This window comes from Varanus komodoensis, unplaced genomic scaffold (genome assembly GCF_004798865.1).
Source record: "Varanus komodoensis strain SLA01 unplaced genomic scaffold, ASM479886v1 scaffold20_1, whole genome shotgun sequence".
Classification (NCBI taxonomy): Eukaryota; Metazoa; Chordata; class Lepidosauria; order Squamata; family Varanidae; genus Varanus; species Varanus komodoensis.
In genome coordinates this window covers 6,432,026-6,453,746 of record NW_025335587.1, presented here as the reverse complement: position 1 = coordinate 6,453,746, position 21,721 = coordinate 6,432,026, and the positions used below count along the sequence as shown (strand labels likewise).

The 21,721-nt window shown below is 44.3% G+C and overlaps 1 protein-coding gene across 1 annotated transcript in view; it reads left to right on the top strand.

The window, feature by feature from the left end:
- C8B (complement C8 beta chain) overlaps window positions 1-21,721 on the top strand; it is a 43,668-nt gene that overhangs the window by 6,604 nt on the left and 15,343 nt on the right. The window contains exons 2-5 of the mRNA XM_044430207.1: window positions 6,685-6,841; window positions 10,327-10,465; window positions 13,787-13,928; window positions 20,268-20,400. Of these exons, the coding sequence (XP_044286142.1) occupies window positions 6,685-6,841; window positions 10,327-10,465; window positions 13,787-13,928; window positions 20,268-20,400 (571 nt within the window). The remainder of the gene's footprint in view (window positions 1-6,684; window positions 6,842-10,326; window positions 10,466-13,786; window positions 13,929-20,267; window positions 20,401-21,721) is intronic.

The window sequence follows — 21,721 nt, the reverse complement described above, 5'->3', positions numbered from 1 at the left end:
ATCACTTGCATCCAGAGCTCCCCTAATCTGTACTTCATCTATCAGCTCCTCCCTATTGGTCAAGCCCAAGTCAAGGATGTTCCCCTCCCTCGTTGCCTCTCGGACCCTCTGTGTGAAAAACCCTCCCTCTATAGCTTCTAGGAAGCAACATGACCTGGCTGTCACCGCCGAGTGAGTCTCCCAAGTAATATCCGGTGATTGAAATCTCCCATAATTACTGTGTCTCTCCCCCGAGATATCCTTAGAATCTGGCCTGTCAGGACATCATCCAGGGTCTCAAGTTGACCTGGAGGGTGATAACATACCCCCACTGTCAGGTCTCTTTCCCTGTCAAAACCCCTAAGTTGTTCACCCAGACTGCCTCTACCGAATCCCCATCTGTGCTGCATTCTATCTCACTGCATCCTATCCCTTCCCTGACATATAAAGCCATGCCCCCACCTCTCTTTCCCTTCCTGTCCTTTCTAAAAAGGTGATACCCTTCTATGTTCACATTCCAGTCTTGCCTTTCATCCCACCATGTTTCTGTGATTCCCACCAGATCATACCCTCCTATTCCCAGGAGAGCGTCAAGCTCTTCCTGCTTACTACCCATGCTCCTAGCACTGGTGTACATGCACCTCAACTCCTTCCCACCGCTTCCTTTCCTTGGAGTTCGCAGCCTCCTCCTTCCTCCCATCCTCCCTGATATCTGGCCCCTCTCTGTAGGAGTCCTGTCAGTCCCTGCAGTACCTCTAAAACCCTGCTCCCAGAGCCCTGATCCTCCCCCCACACTTGTCCAGTGCAGACACGTTACTGGGGGGCCTGACCCCCCCCCCCGGCTCAGTTTAAAGTCTTCCAGACGAAGCTCGCTAGAGCATCTCCAAAGGACCTTTTCCCCATCCTCGTGAGGTGTAACCCGTCCCTTGCCAGAAGTCCATTGGCAAGAAAATGAGTGCCGTGGTCAAGGAACCCAAAGCGTTCCTTCTGGCACCACACCCTAAGCCAGTCGTTTACCTTGGAGGCCCTCCTGTCCCTTCCTGGCCCAAATCCCCGGACAGGTAAGATTGATGAGAAGGCCACTTGGGCCTTCAGCTCCCTGAGTTTCTTCCCCAAGGCCTCAAAGTCGCTGGTGGTCCCAACCACACCCTGCCTGGCCACATCGTTTGTGCCCACATGGATCACCAGGAGCGGCTGGTGACCCCCAGAGCAAACAAGATGCTCCACTCTGTCCATGACATGCCGGATGCGTGCGCCCGGCAGGCAGCAAGCCTCCCTTGTCTCCAGGTTGGGAAGGCACACCGCCGCCTCAGTGCCCCTCAGCAGGGAGTCCCCAACAATAATCACCTGCCACCGTACCTTCCCGGTGCTGGTGGGCGGCCGTGCCCTGGCCCTCCCCTCTCCCGCAGCGGCCCCATTGCCGCCTGACATCCCAGGCTGGGGGTCCTGCTGGTCCCCCGAGGCCTCATCAGCCCCAGCCTCCGCAAATGGAGAGAACCTGTTTCCCAGCTCCAGATTGGTGCCAGGAGAAGGAGGAGGCAGTGCTGGCCTCCTCCTCCTGTGGGTGACATGCCTCTGTTGTAACCCCCCCTCATAATCAAGCACGTAGCCAGGGCATGGCTCATCATGAGTAGCACGTAGCCAGGGCATAGCTCATCACGAGTATCAGGGTGTCCTGTTCGCATGAGAACAAGTACACGAACACGGATGTGCACGCTACGCAAAGCAGGCTACGCTCCAGCATTACCAGTATCACCGCAGACGTTATGCCCTTGTACCCACGCTTGCTTGCTTTTGCATGATAAATGTGCAAAATGTGCTCTCCCCTATTGTTTCTCTGTTGTTCCCCTATTGTTCGCTGTCATTCAAGCATAAGTGTAAAAGAGTATAAAAATCAAATGTCTCTCCTCTGCCTGCTACCGCACTCTAACGAGTGATGGTCCCTGCCGGCAGGTAAATAAATCTCTCTCGATAATTCCAACCAGTCTCTGGTCTCGTCCGTAAAATCTCGCCATACAACAGCCTCCATGTTTCCGCAGCTGCTCCTCCCGTGGTCTCTCCCTCAACCCTCTGTCCAGAGGGAGGCTGCTCCAGGGGGCCTGGAGAGCTCTCTCGGCCCTCAGGCACCCCACCTCCTCTTCTAGCAGGGTTACCAACTTGCACCGGGGGCAAGTGTATCCCTGCCTCTCCTGGGGGAGAAGGGTGAACATGTTGCAGCTCTCGCAGCGGACAGCAACACCCGTGACTCCCGCCAAGGCCATCTCCTGGTCTGCCATCGGTATCCCTCCCGAGACCTTACCTTGGTCCCCTGCCTTGTCTGTCCTGCAGTTCCTCTCACTCGCCCAGTTCTCCCAGACAAAAACCCACTCGCACACACACACAAGGATAAAATAAACTTAAATTTAAATTGGAAAAACAAAGCACAGCACAGCACAGCACAAACAAAACAAAACAAACAAACAAACCTCTGTGTCTCAGGGAAGGGAGTCTCCGGACAGCCCGGGCCGCAGCTAAGGGACGGAGACAAGGGATGATGCCTTATCAGTCCCTCCGGCCGGTGGCCCCGCCTGTCCGCTTCCTCCTGGCCCCTCTAGCCTCTCTGGCCCCGCCCCCTTCCTCTCCGCTGCTCCTTCCCTCCACTCCCCTGCCCAGCTCCTACCTTACCTTCGCCAGTCCCCTGGCCACTCAGCGCTCTCTCCCAGCCTGTGCCTCTGCTGCTCTGCCAAGAGGCCAGAGCCAATAAAGATGTTTTGGCGAGGATTGGTTGCTGGTAGTTGTTCGAAGTATTGGCTCACGACACCTATTTAAAGATGTCTCTAGAGCAGTGGCGGAGAACCTACAGCATGCATGCCGCAGCGGGCACGCAGAGTCCTCTCTTTCGGCACACAAGGCAAGTCGCCCCAGCAGCCAAGCATCGGATAACAGCACACATAGGAACCACGCACATGCTTGGAAAGGAGTAGCAGCACTAGGCGATGATGTCACAAGCCGCGACTCATTAGCTGCGACTCATCTAAGCTTTCGCATGGCCATCAGTGCACTGCCAAGGATATACATATATTTGCTTGGGTGGGCTGTGAGTTTTAATACATTCATTTTATTAACACAAGTTTTTAGCTTTGAGTTTTCTTATGAAAAATTGAAATTTAATATCTAAGATTTAGCAAAGAGATGTTCTAATTGATGTTGTGCTGGCATATTTGAATCTGCAGCATCATATTCAGGTTTTATTGCAGTGTTGGCACTTTGTGATAAATAAGTGGGTTTTGAGTTGCAGTTTGGGCACTTGGTCTCTAAAAGGTTCGCCATCACTGCTCTAGAGTAGTCAAACATTTCCCCTTTGGTCCTGAGGAATTTCATGAACACCAGCTGCAAGATTTGTGGGTCCTGAAACCAGGCCCAGACTCCTGGGCAAAGTAGCACTCTCATGCCAAGCACTTGGCCACCCCCACTTCGATTTTTTCAGGCAGCAGTAAAACAGCTTAGCAAGCTTCTGGCTTGAATTTGCTTTGATGGGCCTCATGTTTTGCAAGCAGGCATTAGAATATTTCTTCTCTGCCATGCATAAGGAACTGACCAAGGCCTGGTTTCTTTCTGCTTCTCAGAACTATTTCAGCCCATTTGTGCAATTATAGGATTTACTGACCTGTTCCCAACCCTGAAGCGCACACCCCAGACTTTTACTGATAGCCTTGCCCAAAAAGAGAGAGCCTTACATGACTGGCAATGTTTTACATGCAGGTAACGCCCCAATCTCCATCATGTCAAATTGAAATATTAAGGATTCTGTCTGTTTCAAGGGAAACTGTGATTGGCTATGTGCCAGGAATATTCAGAAAAGAGATTCCGATCAGATGTCCTATTAGTAGCAGAAAATGAATAGCTTCTTTCTGCATTCCTCATTGCATATTGGAATGTGGAGCCAGGAACCAGTCAGAACTTGTGCGTTTTGAAGAAAGACTTATCCCCTAAATGCAAGATCTCTACTTTCCAGTATTATTACTATTATTGCATTGTATTTATATCCCACCTTTTTCCTCTTATGAATAACCCATAGCTGTATTTTATGCTCACAACAACCCTGCGAGGCAGGCTAGGCTGAGAATTAGTACCAACCTAAAGTCACCCAGTAAGTCTCGTGGCTGAGTAGGGACCAGAACTTGGGTGTCCCAGATCCCCAGAAAAGGATCTCAGCGGTCCTGGCTGGAATATATTCTTTCCAATTTGTACAATGAGCTGTTTCATCCCTTCATATGACTATGTCAACTGAGCAGGAACAAACATAGGGTGCAAGGGAATGACTTCTGCTCTGAAATGTGGTACATGGTATATGTAAAGCTGCAGTAATGTCTCCCTGGAGAAAGGATGCAACAGTCACCTGCATTCACACTGTCTCCCCTTCCCATCATTTCCTGGGACAGTGCCAGCTTAGACACCCATTGATATTGTAAATTAATTTCATAACCAACAATATCGACTTATCTCACTCACTGCTAGTTTCTAAATGACTCAGTGTATGTTTGTTTGAGATCAATACCATTGTTAATTTTAACAAAAGACCTATTAATATGGTGGGTAGATGTGGATAGACGCATGACGATGGCTAAGTGCATTGTTTCCCAGCATTGTTTCTCAGCTGCAGCATTTCATTTTTTCCATACAGGGCTAACTTAAATAGAAGAAAATACAAGGGTACAACCAGGAATATCATTAGAGCATAGGAATAAATCCAGTCCCCACACAACCACCAGTTGATGTGACTTCTGCCACCTGATTACTTGTCAGAGTTAGTGCTCTTTCCAATCACCAATGCTGCAAAAATTCATATACAATGATAGATCATCCAGAATGCTTTTGCCAGGGAAGATTGCTTCTTGGATTTACCTTCCCATCCAGCCACCTCCTTGATTTTCTTCAATCTTTTTATTTCATGGGATGCTGGCAGAACTACCACATGTGTCTTCCTACCTGTGTCAGCATGACACATTCCTTCACCTTTCCAGTCTCCAGTTATGCTTTAACTGGGCATGTTTGTTGCAAGCTACACATGATGGACAACAATCTCAGTCTGAATTTTAAGGCCCTGTGACAGCATGGCAACTTGGCTAGTGGCTTAGAGTGGCTTTCAAACTGAAAGCAGCATCCAGAGTAGGTTTTGCTGTGTTCTTGTTAATTTTTCTCACTGAATTTATAGAGTTTCAGTGATAATTTTTTTTGGCCAAATAGCATTAATTTCAAGCTTAGTGGTGTCACATCTACTAAGACAACAGAAGGATGCTGCACTCCAGTAGTCATGAGATGTTTAACCATGCATGGCACTGCAGCCAGATCCTTCTCTGTGCTATGTAGAAAGCATGTATGTGCAGAGTTCTGCATGCATACTTGGCATACGTAACCGTTTGACTGACATGTACTTTAACTTGATGTTTCTTTTATTTCTTGTGAATGGGAGGCACTCTAAAGCACAAAAGAACTGAAAAAGGCCTTGGAATTATTGCAGACAACAGGCTAAATATAAGCCAACAGTGCAATGCAGTTATAAAAAGGACAAATGCTATTTTGGGATGCATGTATAGAGTACCTCTATACTCCTCACTGGTCAGATCTCACTTGAAAAACTGTCCAGTTCTGGGCACCAAGATTTAAGAAAGATGCAGGAAAATTAGAAGGGTTCAAAAGAGGGCAACAAAAATGATCCAGGGTTTGGAAACAATGCCCTGTGAGGGCAGACTGAGAGAACTGGGCATGTTCAGCCTTCAGAAGATAAGACTGAGGGGGGACATGATATCCCTGTATAAGTCCCTCAGAGGCTGTCACAAAGAGGAAAGTCCAGATCTCTTCTTGCTGATGTCAGAGTGTAGGCCACAGAATAATCAACTCAAGTTGCGACAACCCAGGTTCAGGCTGGACATCAGAAAAGTTTCCTCACTGTCAGAGCAACATGACAACGGAACCAGTTGCCTAGAGAGATCCCAGGATCTCCCACAGGAGAGAGATTCAGAAAGAAACTGAACCTGGTACCTTTTATCACATGTGGAGGACCTGTGATAAAGCAAAAAAATACGGAGTTAAGATACATAGATGGCTTGGGAAAATGTTGCAAAGATCTGTAATGTTTAAACCAGAAATATTTTTGTTAGGCATTCTCCCCGATGTTCTCGATAAACAAAGTATATATTTGACTTTGCATGTAATAACAGCAACAAGGATCGCATATGCGCAATGTTGGAGAAATGAAGAGCTACCAGCTGAAGATTTGATCTTGAAGAAGAGATTGGACTGTGCAGAAATGGATAGACTGACTTTATCACTTAAGGAAAAAGAAGATACAGTTTATTACCAAACATGGGACTTTTTTTATCAATGGCTACAGAATCGGAACTCTAGTATGGGCTAAGATACATAGCATTTGTAGAGAAATAAGACTTTATACACAGTATGTTTGAAGTCTTCAGAATAATTATTTGTTTAGTGATTAGAGAACAATAGAAATAGAAGAAAGAAACTGGACAGCCATCTGATGGGATGGTGTAAATGGGTATCTTGTAATATCGGGGGATTGAACTTAAAGGCCTTCATGGCCCCTTCCAACTCTACTATTCTATGAATCTAAAGCATTTTCTCATGAATGTCAGAGATAAGACATACGACACAGATTGACCTGTGTCCTGATGGAAAATAGCTTTTCCCTTATTTTAAATATAGTGGAGAAAGGGATAATTTCCTTCAACTAAATGGAGGTGATGCCAATGTGACCAAGGGCAGATGGCGTCGATCTTCAAGCAATCCACCACAACCCATTGACTGTGTGCTTTCCAGTTGGTCCTCATGGAGCATTTGTGATCCTTGCCAGAAGAAAAGGGTAAGTCTATTTGTGATATATGTATCTTATATTTTGTATGTCATGTTTTCTTTTATACTTTCAGAGCATTAAAAGTAGAAGCTTTTGACCAAAGAATTGGTAGCTAGTTCTGACTTTGGTCGAACTCCTTGCCCTTACCACTCATGGATCCAGTTCGCACAGTCAGCCCGTGGTTGTGGCATGTGCTGGAAGCCATTTTGAACAGTGAGCAGTAGCTGTCATGCCGTGTGCCATCTGCACCAGGTCGCCAGTGAGGTGACAGCCTGTCCACAACCCTAAACAGCCCACCTGTTGTGAGTGCATTCTTAACTACACAAACAACACACCCTCCTCAGGTCTGACAGGCATAATCAACCCCTGCAATTTTAGGGATAGCATATTGTCTAGTAGAAGAAAACAACCATGCCTAACTTTCTAACCATGTATAGATGGGACTCAGTGAAGCTCACCTGTGCTTTTCCTGAGCTGTAGCTGACTTTAGCATAGTCAATGAAGCAGAAGTAGATGTTTTTCTGGAACTCCCTAGCTTTCTCCATGCTCCAGTGTATGTTGGCAATTTGATCTCTAGTTCCTCTCCCTCTTCGAAATCCTGCCTGTACTTCTGGTAGTTCTCGGTCCACATACTGCTGGAGCCTAGCTTGTAGGATTTTGAGCATAACTTTGCTAGCTTGTGAAATGAGTGCAATGGTGCGGTAGTTTGAACATTCTTTGGCATTGCCCTTCTTTGGGATCGGAATGTAAACTGACCTTTTCCAATCCTGTGGCCACTGTTGAGTTTTCCAACAGTGAGTTTTCCAGTTTCATCCCAATATCATCTTATAGCCAAAGCTTTTCTTGGACTAAATCCTACTAGTCACTTAAGTGCTTTGAATGAATGAAGAGCAGGTCCTTCCTTCACCTCCCATGCATGGCACATGTTTGGGAATCTCTGCTCTTTCCATGATAGAACTCTCCTGATGTCCCCCCCGCCCACCTTATGTTGAGTGGTTTCAATATCCCTGTTTTTGACTGGGAGATTATGGCTTGCAGCTGCTCATTTTTCGTCCTTCAGCATTTTCCACTGGCAAACTGCCTTCAGACAAAACCTTTGATTGTTACAGGCAGTCATAGTAAAATTTCCATTATCTTTGAAAGTGGAGGATAATATTGCCTTGTCACCTTGCTAAGACAATCATTTTGGGAGTACTCATTCTTGGCCTTTCTCAGAGTGACAGCTTGCATACTATTGCTTTTCATTATTACTCTTGTTACTAAAATAGCAGCTGAAGCCCTGGCCCCATGGCTTCTGACATTATCTGTATTTGTTCCAAGCATATGCTAAGAAAAGTAGATATTACAAACTAAGGAAAGCACACACAACATTAAACTAAAACCTGAGGAAGTTCTGTGATCCACATATTAGTTGTATCTGGTGATATAAAGCTTCTTGCATTTTCCTGTTAGCATATTAGCATATGGCTGAATGTATGGAACACAATTCTGAATAAGTGTGTGCCTGTTCTTCAAGGCATCTTCATGCCATTACGGTAATGCTGGAAATACTGATGACAGAATGTGCAAACAGGTCCCATAGTCACCTGGTCTACAGAGAGGGGTCAGTATAGATTGAGGTCCGCAAGAGAGATGAACCCTAGGAAAGAGTTGCATGGCCATATCTGACCCATGATATATGCCCAAAAGGTGTGTCAAAGAAATACAATGTAGCTATACCTGTGTGGCATTTAGGTATACATCTCTCCTTGAGTAATACACAGCAACCTGGTGCTGAGTAAACCGAGGAGGAGGAGGAAGAGGAGGAGGAGGAGGAAATGATGATTGTTAGTATTATTTCTATACCATCCCACGCCAAACCTCTTGGGACAGCAGATACAAACAGCAGATAAATGCAAATAAAAATGCAAGACAAATGGAAAAAATATATAACAATTAAAACATTAAAATAAAGTACAATATTTAAAAGCCAGATCAAAAACCAAACCAAAAAGCTAGAATAACTTACACAAACTAAATAGCAAAATCTTTTAAGCAGCCAACAGAATGCACCAATCTAATATTATAATATAATATAATATCATGGCATGATTAAATGCCATGTCAAAAGCTAGTACCAAAAAGATATCAGAGTTGGCACCAGGAAGTCCTCAGTAGTGAACTTGTTCCATGACTGGGGTCCAGCACTAAGAAAGAAGAAAGAGCTTCTTGTTGCCACCAAGCAAGCCTCCCTCAGAGGTGACAATTGGAGGCAGGGCCCAAATCCTGCCCACAGTGTCCAGGTAGATTCAGCTGGGAGAGATATCCTATCAGCTATTGTGGCCCCAAACTGCTTAGGCTTTCATAGATTAAACCAGTGCCTTGATTTAGCCTCAGGAGGATATAGGCAGCCAAGACAAATGGGCCAGAATTGGTTTTACTTGTTCAGATCTTCTGGCCCCTGTTATTAATCTGGCTTCAGCATTTTGCACAAGAAGAAGCTTCTGAGCAAATGCACTCCCACACCAGAATGCATTGCAGTAGTCTAATTTGGAGTGTATCCATGTGTAGATTACTGGAATAGGCTATCCCTGTCCAGAGAGGGGCATAGCTAAGCCTCTAGTGGAAGGCTATAAAGCCAGTTCTGAAAATAAGTATCTGGGTGTATTTGCATTAATAGATACACCAGATACTGGGGGATACTTTACTAGTGGCAGAACATCTACACTGTAGATGCCTGGTAGATTTTTAAAGGGAGGTCATGCCACAACATGGCATTATCAGACCAGTCCTCTGAAAAGTCTGATTGTTGACTACCACAAACATCTTCAGTGAGCTTGCAAACTCTTTGCCTATGAATGCAATAGCTATTCCCCCAGAAAACATGCCAAAGAGCATGGAAGTTACTCATACAAGATCTTCTGAGGTGCTCCTTCTCTTTCCAGCATTTCTAGTTATGCCAGGTTATGCACCTAAAGTGTAAGCCATTGTGTCACCAGATTCTTCCCCAGACAACACACATGGGCACACTGAAAAATCACTGTAGCTTAGGAAGGTAGCTTGTCTTCATGTCCACAGTGATGCTTGGCTGATTCAGCTGCTCTACCTTGGCTAGTGATACTCTGAGGTTTCATTCTTTCTTGTCCTTCAGCCATGCACCATCTAGTCTGAATCTAGCCAGACCACTGTTCAGTGGACCTGAGCAGCATTTGGGGCTTTAATCAGTATCCCCTCTCCCTGAGTTATGCTGTTGAGGATACCATTCCCCCTCCAGGCAAGGGCTAGATAAATTTAGGATCACCCACCCTACCCTGTGAAAGAAGATTAAATAGCCCTTTTGGTAACAGCATTCATTATGCTGTAATGAATTACATGTTAGATGCAAGAAGGAAGAGACAAACACTGTTGTTTCTCATAGATGCCTAACATTGTCACTGCTGGAGATCTATTCCAATCTGGGCTACATGCCTTTTAATTTAGGAGAGCTGGGATTCATAATATCTATTCTCTTACAGTACAGATTTGTCCATGTGGAACGGCCTTCTCAGTTTGGTGGTGACCCGTGTGATTACGCTGACAAAGAAAGTGAAGATTGTGTTACCAACAGGCCTTGCAGAAAAACAGTTAGATGTGAAGGATTTGTATGTGCCACAGGTTAGTGAAGAAGAGGTGACTTCCATAAATTGAAACCAGTGGCTAAACCCAACAAATTGAATTTGATTTCAACATAATAGAGAGAATACACAATGAATGAAGTTTGGCCTTTTAAGTTATACAGCAACAGTTCACATGGTTTGGTCTGAAATATCCATGGAAGTCTGTTGTTGTTTGCACCTTTGAGATCCCTGAAAGACATGGTAATAAAACCTGTAAGAAAAACAATTACTAAGACAAGCATTGTTCTCATGTGGTCATGATGCTGTTATAATTCTACAATTGCAACCAATATGTTCTCTGTTGGGTTAGGGTGTGTGTATGGGGAGGGGGAGTAGTAAAAGAATAGAGTTCTTAGTTCCCATTGTGTGTTCACTGTAAAGTAGAGATCACAATTTATCTCACACATCAACTGCGACATTGGATTAAGTTAGACTGAGTCTACTTGTTAAAAATATCTGCATTAATGCTTTCCAGCATCCATGGCAATGTGTTTAAGATGAATACTTTAAATAGACTGCAAAGAATTTCTGACTTGGCTTAAAAACTGTAGAAAAGAGAAGCAGAGAACTGTTTTTCCACCCACTTGTAAATCAGTGCATTCTTATCAGTATACTTTAACCACAGACATAAATCTTTACAAACTATCTTGAGAATCACTGTACCACATTCTTCACCAGACTTCTAGTGAGGATTTCTTAAGAACAGTATCTCTATGCAGATGTCTACAGCCAGAAAAACGTCAGTTTTTCTATGTTCATGCAATGGCAGCACTTTGAATGTTACAGAAATTTCACCTTGTTTGGCTGTTATTTTGGGTGCTGAAGGCACATAATGGAGCAACAAGTTGGTAATTCATCTGGAATGTCTAGGGAAAGAGAGCTGGTCTTAGGGCATTACATGACCTTGACAGGAAGCTGCTTTCCAAAAGTTTATGTTAGCATCTTCTTCAAGTCACGGAAATTACTAAGAATGAAAGCACATCTCTTAGCAGTTCAGAGCTAGAGAAAACAGGCTGGATGATCTAGATAGGTAGAAGGGAAGGGGCCATTTTGGAGCAGACTAGGGTCCGAGTTCCTGCTGTGTGCTTCCAGCATTTTCAGAGCTCAAGGCCCGTGTGCTATGCATACAGTGCTCTCTTCTACATCCACTGCCACCGCAAGCAGCACTGGGTGGGAAGAAGGTGAGTTGCCAGGAATGCCTGCAGCCACTGGGAAGGTTGCCAGTTGCGCAGCTGGTAGTCCATGGTGTTGCTTTTGGCTCAGTTCATTGTTCAAGACTAGGCAATCACGAGAAGACATCCACCAATGCTGGAGGGATGTATTCCAAAAAGGATCATCCCAGTCCTAGTTATAGCATCTAGGATTATTCAGCCTAGGGGAAAGGTGAGCAAGGGGAGATACAGTAGAAGTATGCAATAAATGGAGAAAGTAAAGAGGGAGGCATTTTCCCCTCCCTCGTAATAGTAGACCCTGGAGAGGACTGGTGGAGATTCAGGACAGAAACAGGAAGTGCTTCTCCATTGCAGTTCATAGTTCAACTATGGAAATCGTTTCCATGAAGGGTGATTATGGGTGACTTCAACAGGGAATTGATTGGAGGATAAAGCTATCAATGGCTACTGGTCCTGATGGTTTTATGCTGCTTCCAATATCAGAAACAGAATGCCTATATGCAACAGTTGCAGGACAGCACGAGAGGGAAGTTGTTGTGACACTAATTCTGCTTATGGTTGTTATGAGCAGAATTTCTGCTTTCTGCCCTCTCCTCCTTTTGCTTTCCCAGAAGACTTAGATGAAATCTTAGATGCACGGTCCTTTACAGGTTGCAAAACGGGATAAATTTATATTGTGTTTATTTATTTATGATTGTGAGCCGCCCCGAGGCTTCGGCAAATGGGGAGGCATAGAAGTTCTCTAAATAAATAAATAAATAAATAAATAAATAATTCAGCTGGTGCTCTCTGAGGTGTATGAGAAACATCTGCCCATGTGAAGAATTGAATCCAAACTGAAACATCCTCTCCTATCCTCCCTTTCAGAAAAGATTCTGATCCCATCCTCAGGGTGGCTCCTGCTGCTTGAGGGAGAGATGGCAGGAGCACCAGACACTTGGAAACTTGTCTACTCACCTCACCTGTTGCCTCCTTACAGGGTCACTCTCCCTCTCCAGCTCTGAAATGTTCCTTTATTTTCCAAGGTGGGCTGGTTCTCACACTATACCTAAGAGTCTTCACTCGGCAGCCTTGCAACTGCCAAGTCCTCTGTTCATCTCTGCCGCCCGCCTTCTCCTCAGAATCAGATGATGCTATCTGAGCAGACATGTGAGAGATGGGCCCCTTCACTACAATGGGTTGCATGTAGGCCGCAGTCTGCCCACTGTATGAACAGAATGCTGGACTAGATGTGGGCCAATCCGTCATGGCTCTTCTTATGTCCTTACTCTGCTTAGCCCCAGCTCACAGGGTTGTTAGGAGCATAAAAAGAAGCGGAGGAGGATCAGGTATGCCTGGGTTCCATGGAAGAAATGTGGGATATAAAGGGGCAAGTGGCTATTTGTTCACACAGCACAAAGCTAAATATTAGAACCAATTAATATAACATAGTGATGGCTACCAACTTACATGTTTTTTTAAAAGGGAATTGTGCAAACTCGTGCAAGATAATTCCATCAGTGACTACTAATCAAGATAGTTGCAATTTACCTCCAGGATCTGAGGCAGCTTGTCTATGTGAACGAATTGCTGGGGAATGTTACACTCATTTCCTGCCCGCGTGCTTCCATTAACCTCTGGCTCGTTGAGGGAATGAGGTGCTGGACCTGAGGGGCTCTGCTCCGATTGGTCACAGCTCTTCAGATGTTCTCATGAGCATATTTCTGGATTGTTATTTAAAATAAACATTTGGATCTTCCACATTAAGAGGAGACATCTAGATTCCATCTGCACAGTTAGATAATATGCTTGCTCCATATTGTATTCACAACAACACAACATTTCTCAATTTATTTTTCTGTGGACAATTTCCTGCTAGTCTCACCTAAGAAATGCAATATATTTTAATTAAGCAATGTTTATACTCCACCATAGCCATTGCTCTCTTACTTTGCTTCTAATTGACTTGTGACTTGTAAATCCTGAATGTGATTAAAATTACCAAAACTATGTTAATCTCTGTAGATTCTTTCTAAGGAATCATTAAACCAATTTGTACTAAGTCTGCAAGTTTTAAGGAGAGACAGAGATATAATATTGCACTTACTAACCTAAATGGTAATATCAGATTAACAAATCATTAATGTCCTTCCATTTCTGCGTTGTAGGAAGGTGCATTCATCGGAGGCTGCTTTGTAATGGAGATGATGATTGTGGAGATCGATCGGATGAAAGGAATTGTAAGAAAATATATAGGAAGTGCACTCGGGACCTAGAACAATATTGGGCAATACAGAACCTGGCTACCGGGTAAGTCGCCCTGCAGTTTGTGACCATCCCCAGAAATGAAAAGACAGCAGACAATGGGGTCGCATTATGGGGGAGCCTCCTTGTTACTCTTATTAGCATCACACAAGCTCTGCAACAGTGATAAACACTTAAAAGTGAGCTTGAATGGCTCCAGGGTATTCCTGCCCCTTTGCCACACACTGAAATTTTGGGAGATGCCCTCCTGGCTACCATCCATTAAAGTTTGACTCAATCCTGAAGCAGTGGGTTATTTCCCTATCCCAAGTAGGGGACAATCCCCAAGCAGCAGGTCCTTGCAGTCCCCCTTTCACATTCATGAAAACTCCAGACGCTTACCAACTACTCCCCCAGGATTTTCCAACACAAGCTGCCTGCCTGAATGCGCACACTGATCTGTGCTTGATCTGTATTGCCATCTTTATACAGCCAACTGCATCTCTGGAATGGGGAAGGCTCTTAGGCAAGCATTTCCTACGGTTAGCAAACATTGCTTCACCCATTCTGATCTCAGTCCAGGAATGGTCCAACTAGATAACTAGTTCAAGGAGGCCCGGGCAGGGCAGACATATAGTTCTTCTTTTCCTGTCCCTTTGCATTGACACACCAGTGTTACATGTTGACACACTCTGGTCATATGTGTCACTAAACCTCCAACACTGACCGCAAAGGCTGATTCCAGTGTGACTTTCAAGAAATGTATGTTAGGCAAAATTGCCTGCAAAATGCCAGCGTCAGGAAAAATGTGCTCCAAGTTTGGCATAATTGTACCTAATACTGGAAAATGCTCAAAATTTGGGATGCAGTAAAAAATAGCAAAATAAGAAACGGGGAGAAATCAAAAATGACAGAACTGTCCATTTCCAGTTTTGACTTTCCCTGAAAAGCAATTGATTAACAGTTTGACAAGTCTGGAAGGGGCAACACTCATAGGAAGAGATGATATTCAGGACTTTCTACCAATACCTTTCTATATTATAGTGGATTGTTTTAACATAAAAGAGAATCAAGACTGCCAGCTTTAATACATTTCTAGTCTTCTCTAATCTTCATGTATAAGCTCACATGTACGGGATGAGACCAACTTACTTTTCTGTACAGCCCACAGGGAACACTGAGAATAATCACTGACTGGATATAATTCAGTTTCAAGTAAATAAGCTTTGGGTGATGGACGGGTCAATAAAATGTTCTACACATGTGCAGCATGTGGAAATGTAGTCTACTCTTCTTGCTATAATCATCACAAGCTATTTTGTTCTCCCAGTAATCTTTGAGGGGGAGGGAAAATGTTCTTTGAAGTTGTCATGGCTTTTATATGCTGTCATTAACTCTGTAACACTGGAAAGTTAGAATTAAAAAAATAGTGCTGATCAATTACAGGATCATCCTTCATATATGAAAATGTAGTTGTTTACTGTTCTAAGTTTAATGGACCCCTCTGCTCTAACACTGAGGCTTTGTAATTTCTCTAACATTTATTAAAATTCCAGTGAAAAAATTATCAAAATCAATTATCAGCTGTTGCTTGATCATGTCAAGGACAAAAGCCAGGCTGGGGTGGTGGGGAGAAATTAAATACACTTATTTATCGATTTATAACCCACCTGATATTTATATTTCCAGTGACAAGGATTCTAGGTGGCTTACCATATTAGAATTCATGCAATTAAAACATAAAAATATACAAAAGTTTAAAGTGATTAAATATTAACATTAAAAAACTACCCAGATCCCCCCTCCAGAAAAACACCTAAAAAATATAAACAGTAACACTAATCTAGCACACACTCACAGGCCAGTCCTGCACGCCTGCTGGAACAAAAAGGTTTTACCTGTTTTTGGAAACCCAGCAGAGAAAGCAACAATTTAGCCTCTCTAGGAAGAGAATTCAGAGCCGGGGCAGCCACAGAGCAGGCCCTCCCCATGTTCCAACCAACCATGCCTTTTGGGGGGGGGGGAACGAAGAGACCCCCCCCCCAGAAGATCTGAGAGCCTGGGCAGGTTCAGACAAGAGTACATGGTTTTTCAGACAGACTGGACCCAAGCTGTACAGGGTGTTACAGGCCAACACCAGCACTTTGAATGCTGCCCATAAAAGAGCCAGCGCAACGGGGGAGTCCAGTGGTCCCTGCAGCCGGCCTCAGTCGACAGTCCGGCAGCTGCTCTCTGAACCGGCTGAGGCTTCCAAGCACCCTGCAGAGGCAGCCCCATGTAGAGCACCTTGCAGTAATCCACACGGGCTGTAACAATGGCGTGTGTCCCCATGGCCGAATCAGATCACTTGCCGGAACACAATTTTATCCAGGCTGATTTTCAGGGCCAAAGGAGACATTAATTTAAGGATACTGCAAGAGATATCTATTTGACTTTATAAATTGCAAGTTGTTGTTAGTCGTGAAGTCGTGTCCGACCCATCGCGACCCCATGGACAACATTCCTCCAGGCCTTCCTGTCCTCCACCATCTCCCAGACTCCATCGAGGCTCACACTAACTGCTTCAGTGACTCCATCTAGCCACCTCATGCTCTGCCGTCCCCTTCTTCTTTTGCTATCTATTGTTCCCAGCATTAGGCTCTTCTCCAGGGAGTCCTTCTTTCTCATTAGGTGGTCAAAGTATTTGAGTTTCATCTTCAGTATCTGGCCTTCAAAAGAGCAGTCAGGGTTGATCTCCTCTAGGACTGACAGGTTTGATCATCTTGCAGTCCAAGGGACTCGCAGGAGTCCTCGCCAGCACCACAATTCAAAAGCCTCAATCCTTTGGCGCTCAGCCTTCCTTATGGTCCAGCTTTCACAGCCATACATTGCAACTGGAAAACCATTGCCTTGACTATATGCACTTTTGTTGGCAGGGTGATGTCGCTGCTTTTCAGTGTGCTGTCTGGATTTGCCATAGCTTTCCTGCCCAGGAGCAAGCGTCTTTTAATTTCTTGGCTGCAGTTCCCATCTGCGGTGATCTTGGAGCCCAGGAAAATAAAATCTGTCACTGCCTCCATTTCTTCCCCATCTATTTGCCAGGAAGTGAGAGGACCGGATGCCATGATCTTAGTTTTCCTAATGTTGAGTTTCAAGCGAACTTTTGTGCTCTCCTCCTTCACCCGCATCAAGAGGCTCTTTAGTTCCTCTTCACTTTCTGCCATGAGAGTGCTATCATCTGCATATCTGAGGTTGTTGATATTTCTCCCAGCAATCTTAATTCCAACTGGTGATTCATCTAGCCCCGCCTTGCTCATGATGTGCTCTGCATATAAGTTAAATAGGCAGGGCGACAGTATACAGCCTTGCCGAACCCTTTTCTCAATGTTGAACCAATCAGTGGTTCCGTGTCCAGTTCTCACTGTTGCTTCTTGACCTGCATATAGGTTTCTCAAGAGACAGATAAGATGGTCTGGTACTCCCATCTCTTTAAGAACTTGTCACAATTTATTGTGATCCACACAATCAAAGGCTTTAGCATACTCGATGAAGCAGAAGTAGATGTGTTTCTGGAACTCCCTAGCTTTCTCCATGATCCAGCGTATGTCGGCAATTTGATCTCTAGTTCCTCTCCTTTGAAAACCTGCCTGTACTTCTGGTACTTCTCGGTCCACATACTGCTGGAACTTAGCTTGTAGGATTTTGAGCATAATTTTGCTAGCATGTGAAATGAGTGCAATGGTGTGGTAGTTTGAACATTCTTTGGCATTGCCCTTCTTTGGGATCAGAATGTAAACTGACCTTTTCCAATCTGGTGGCCACTGCTGAGTTTTCCAAATTTGCTGGCATATTGAGTGTAGCACATTTACTGCATCACCTTTTAGGATTTTGAATAGCTCAACTGGAATACTGTAACCTCCACTGACTTTGTTGTTGCTCAGAATTCCTAAGGCCCATGTAAGTTCACATTCCAGGATGTCTGGCTCAAGGTCAGTGACCACCCCATCGTGGTTATCAGGGACGTTAAGCTCTTTCTTGTATAGTTCTTATGTGTAATCTTGCCACCTCTTCTTAATCTCTTCTGCCTCTGATGGGTCCCTGCCATTTTGGTCCTTTATCATGCCTGTCTTTGCATGAAAGATTCCCTTCATATCTCCAATTTTCTTCTATTTCTTTGCACTGTTCATTTAAGAAGGCATTTTTATCTCTTCTAGCTGTTCTCTGGAATTCTGCATTCAGTTGGGTGTATCTTTCTCTTTCTTCCTTACCTTTCGCTTCCCTTCTTTCCTCTGCTATTTGTAAAGCTTCCTCAGACAGCCATTTTGCTTTCTTGCATCTCTTTTTCTTTGGGATGGTTTAAGTTGCTGCCTCTTGTACAATGTTGCGAACCTCCATCCATAATTCTTCTGGCACTCTGTTCATCAGATCTAATTCCTTAAATCTATTTGTCACCTCTACTGTATATTCATTGAGGATATGATTTAGGTCATACCTGAATGGCCTAGTGCTTTTCCCTACTTTCTTCACTTTAAGCCTAAATTTTGCAATGAGAAGCTCATGATCTGAGCCACAGTCAGCTCCTGGTCTAGTTTTTACTGACTGTATAGAGCTTCTCCAGCTTTGGCTGCAGAGCACAGTCAATCTGATTTCTGTGTTGACCATCTGGTGATATCCTTGTGTACAGTCATCTCTTGGGTTGTTGGAAAAGAGTGTTTGCTATGATCATCGTATTCTCTTGACAAAATTCTACCAGCCTGTGCCCTGCTTCATTTTGTACTCCAAGACCAAACTTGCCTGTTAATCTGTTTATCTTTTGGCTTCCTACTTTAGCATTCCAATCCCCCATGATGATAAGGACATCATTTTTTGGAGTTAATTCTAGAAGGTGTTGTAGGCCTTCATAGAACTGGTCAACTTCAGCCTGTTCAGCACCAGTGGTTGGGGCATAGACTTGGACTATTGTGATGTTGAATGGTTTGCCTTGGATTCGAACTGAGATCATTCTGTCATTTTGGAGATTGTATCCCAGTACTGCTTTTCCTACTCTTTTATTGACTATGAAGGCTACTCCATTTCTTCTGAGGGATTCTTGCCCGCAGTAGTATGGGGCAAGTAGTAGTAATTCAGATGGTCATCTGAATTAAATTCATCCATTCCTGTCCATTTTAGTTCACTGATTCCTAAGATGTTGATGTTCAGTCTTGTGATCTCATGTTTGACCACATCCAGCTTACCCTGATTCATGGATCTTACATTCCAGGTTCCTATGGAGTATAGATTTTTGCAGCATCGGACTCTCCTTTCACCACCAGATACATCAGCAACTGAGTGTCCTTTCGGCTTTGACCCAGTCGCTTCATTCTTTCTGGCGCTACTAGTACTAGCCCTCCGCTCTTCCCCAGTAGCATATTGGACACCTTCCGACCTGAGGGGCTCATCTTCCGGCGTCATATCATTTTGCCTTTTGGTACTGTCCAGGGGGTTTTCATGGCAAAGATAGTGGAGTGGGTTGCCATTTCCTTCTCCAGTTGGTCACGTTTTGTCAGAGCTCTCTGCTATGACCTGTCCATCTTGGGTGGCCCTGCCAGGCATAGCTCATAGCTTCACTGAGCTACGCAAACCCCTTCGCCACAACAAGGCAGTGATCCATGAAGGAGATAAATTGCAAGAGGGCCCCCCAAACTAGAATGAGACCACAGTGGGTTTGACACCCCTACTCCTTCCCACACAATAGAGATCCAATCCAGATTTGGACTCTACCACACATACTCTAAATGAAAGCAGGAAAAAAAACCCAGGCATAGCTACTCATTATGTCTTTAATGCAAAGTTTCAGCATAGTTAAGTGCTTCCTCTGAAGCCAGTTTAGCCTGCTGATTTGAATGAGCCTAACAGCAGGTTTGCAAGACTTATTCCCCTTTGGCCACAAAGTGTTGTTGCCCCCGTGAGCCTGAGCAAACTGGGAGGGAGCGCAAACACTTGACTCAGATCCTTTGATTGGGAAACCCAGTCAGGTCTCCGGGCACCTGCTTCTCACAGAGCTGCAGCTGGGGCCACACATCTGCACCCAGTTGCTCAGGTGCTTCCAAGTATAAGGTGACAACAGAGAAGCTTTTTCATTCTCTGTATCAGTCCAGGGCAATGGAAAGAAATTGCAGACACTATTTTGATTTTTTAAAAAATACTCAGTTTCACAACTTTTTGATATCTATTGCACCAAAGAATAGTTGGCTAATCTATTATTTATTTAGAGCCCAGGCAGTGTTTTCTTAGCTGAGCAGAAGATGGAATACACTGACTGCAGGAGTAAAAATTTATAGTCACAAAGAACAAAAAGGGGGAAAAGGTGGGTGGGGAGGAAGGAAAGGTATAATTTCCTTTTTGTAGAACTGATAACTCCTGTGTAAACTTGATCTTTCTTCCCAGATTAAACATTTTCACCAACAGTCTGGAAGGATTGGTTCTTGACCATAAATACTATGCTGGAGCATGTTCACCACAGTATATTGCAGACACTGGTTTTCGAAAGCCGTACAATGTAGAGAGCTATTTGGCAGAGGTACGTCTCAACTGTTTGTGCAGTTAAAATTCACTGCATTGAGGCTGATACATCACCTCATTTATTAAGGTGAAAAGGTTGTTCAGCCAGACAATTTTATTTAATGCTTTACCTGTTTTAAATGGATTTCAAAATGCTTGCATATTCTTAGCTTCTCTGTATATGAAACAACGCAGAAGGCGTGTTCATAGACTCTGGGTGGGCTTGCACAGAATGGCATAGTGGCAAATCACTAAGGTGGGTTGCAGTTAAGTGCCACGCCACCACAAGGAGTTGGTTCAGGCTTGTTGTGGTTGCTGCCCTCCCCGCAAGCCCAACCCAACCCTTTCCCAGGGGACATCACAGGAAGGAATAAGACTCAGCAGAAAATGAGGTGCCAATAGGGTGCCAAGGGGGCACCACTGCTTCCTGCTCCAGAAGAGACCTCTGAATCTGTTCCATGCTGCGGCCCTTCTCAGGCCTGCCCAGCTGGCTCCTGCTAAGTAGGAAAAGGTAAGAGGGGGGTCTGGAGTCAGCTGTGAACAGGCATCCTAGCTGAACCCATGACCCACCCTTACCACTCCTGCCTGACCACCTTTCTCCAAGCAGAAGTAGGGAAGGGGACATGGGGTCAGTGGAAGTGCTCTGTACTTGGAGCATCCCCCCAACCCCTAGCCCCACCCCTTGCTCTTACCTGGGAGTAAGCTACGCCAGGCAAGAACTGCAGTGGGAAGCAGCAAATAGCCAAAATGGCTGCCCTGACCCCTTCCTCCAGAGTGAACAAAACTCTGTTGAACACAGGTCTGGATCCAACCCATTATCTAGTATGGGTTCCTTCATAGATAATTTTTTTCAACCAATCCATTAAGCGTTCAATTTTATATGAATGGAACTGTTTCTGAAATAACTGTGTTATTAAAAAAAATATTTTTTTGCACTGAACCAAGTATTTTTTTTTTTTTGCATCTTCACTGGAGCATGCTAGCTTGACCACAACCATTTATGTGAAATAAACCTTCACAAACCATAATACAGTACATTTTAAAGTGAAACCCACCTGCACATAAACCAGAGAACTTTACCTTAAGCAAATAATGTATAATCTTGAATAAATCAGCTGCAAGAATCCATCAAAATTCAACAGGAACTAGATTTTCAGCAGATTTCATCCATGTCTAATTTTAATTATGCTGTGTTCTTTTTTAATGTATGTTTTCAAATTGTTTGTTTGTCTTTCATGCATTTCCCAACAATGATGATGGTGGTGGTGGTGATGAGTATTTAGCCAATTACACCTTCAGACCCAATCCCTGTTCCCTCCTAAACAGCAGACATGAAATTG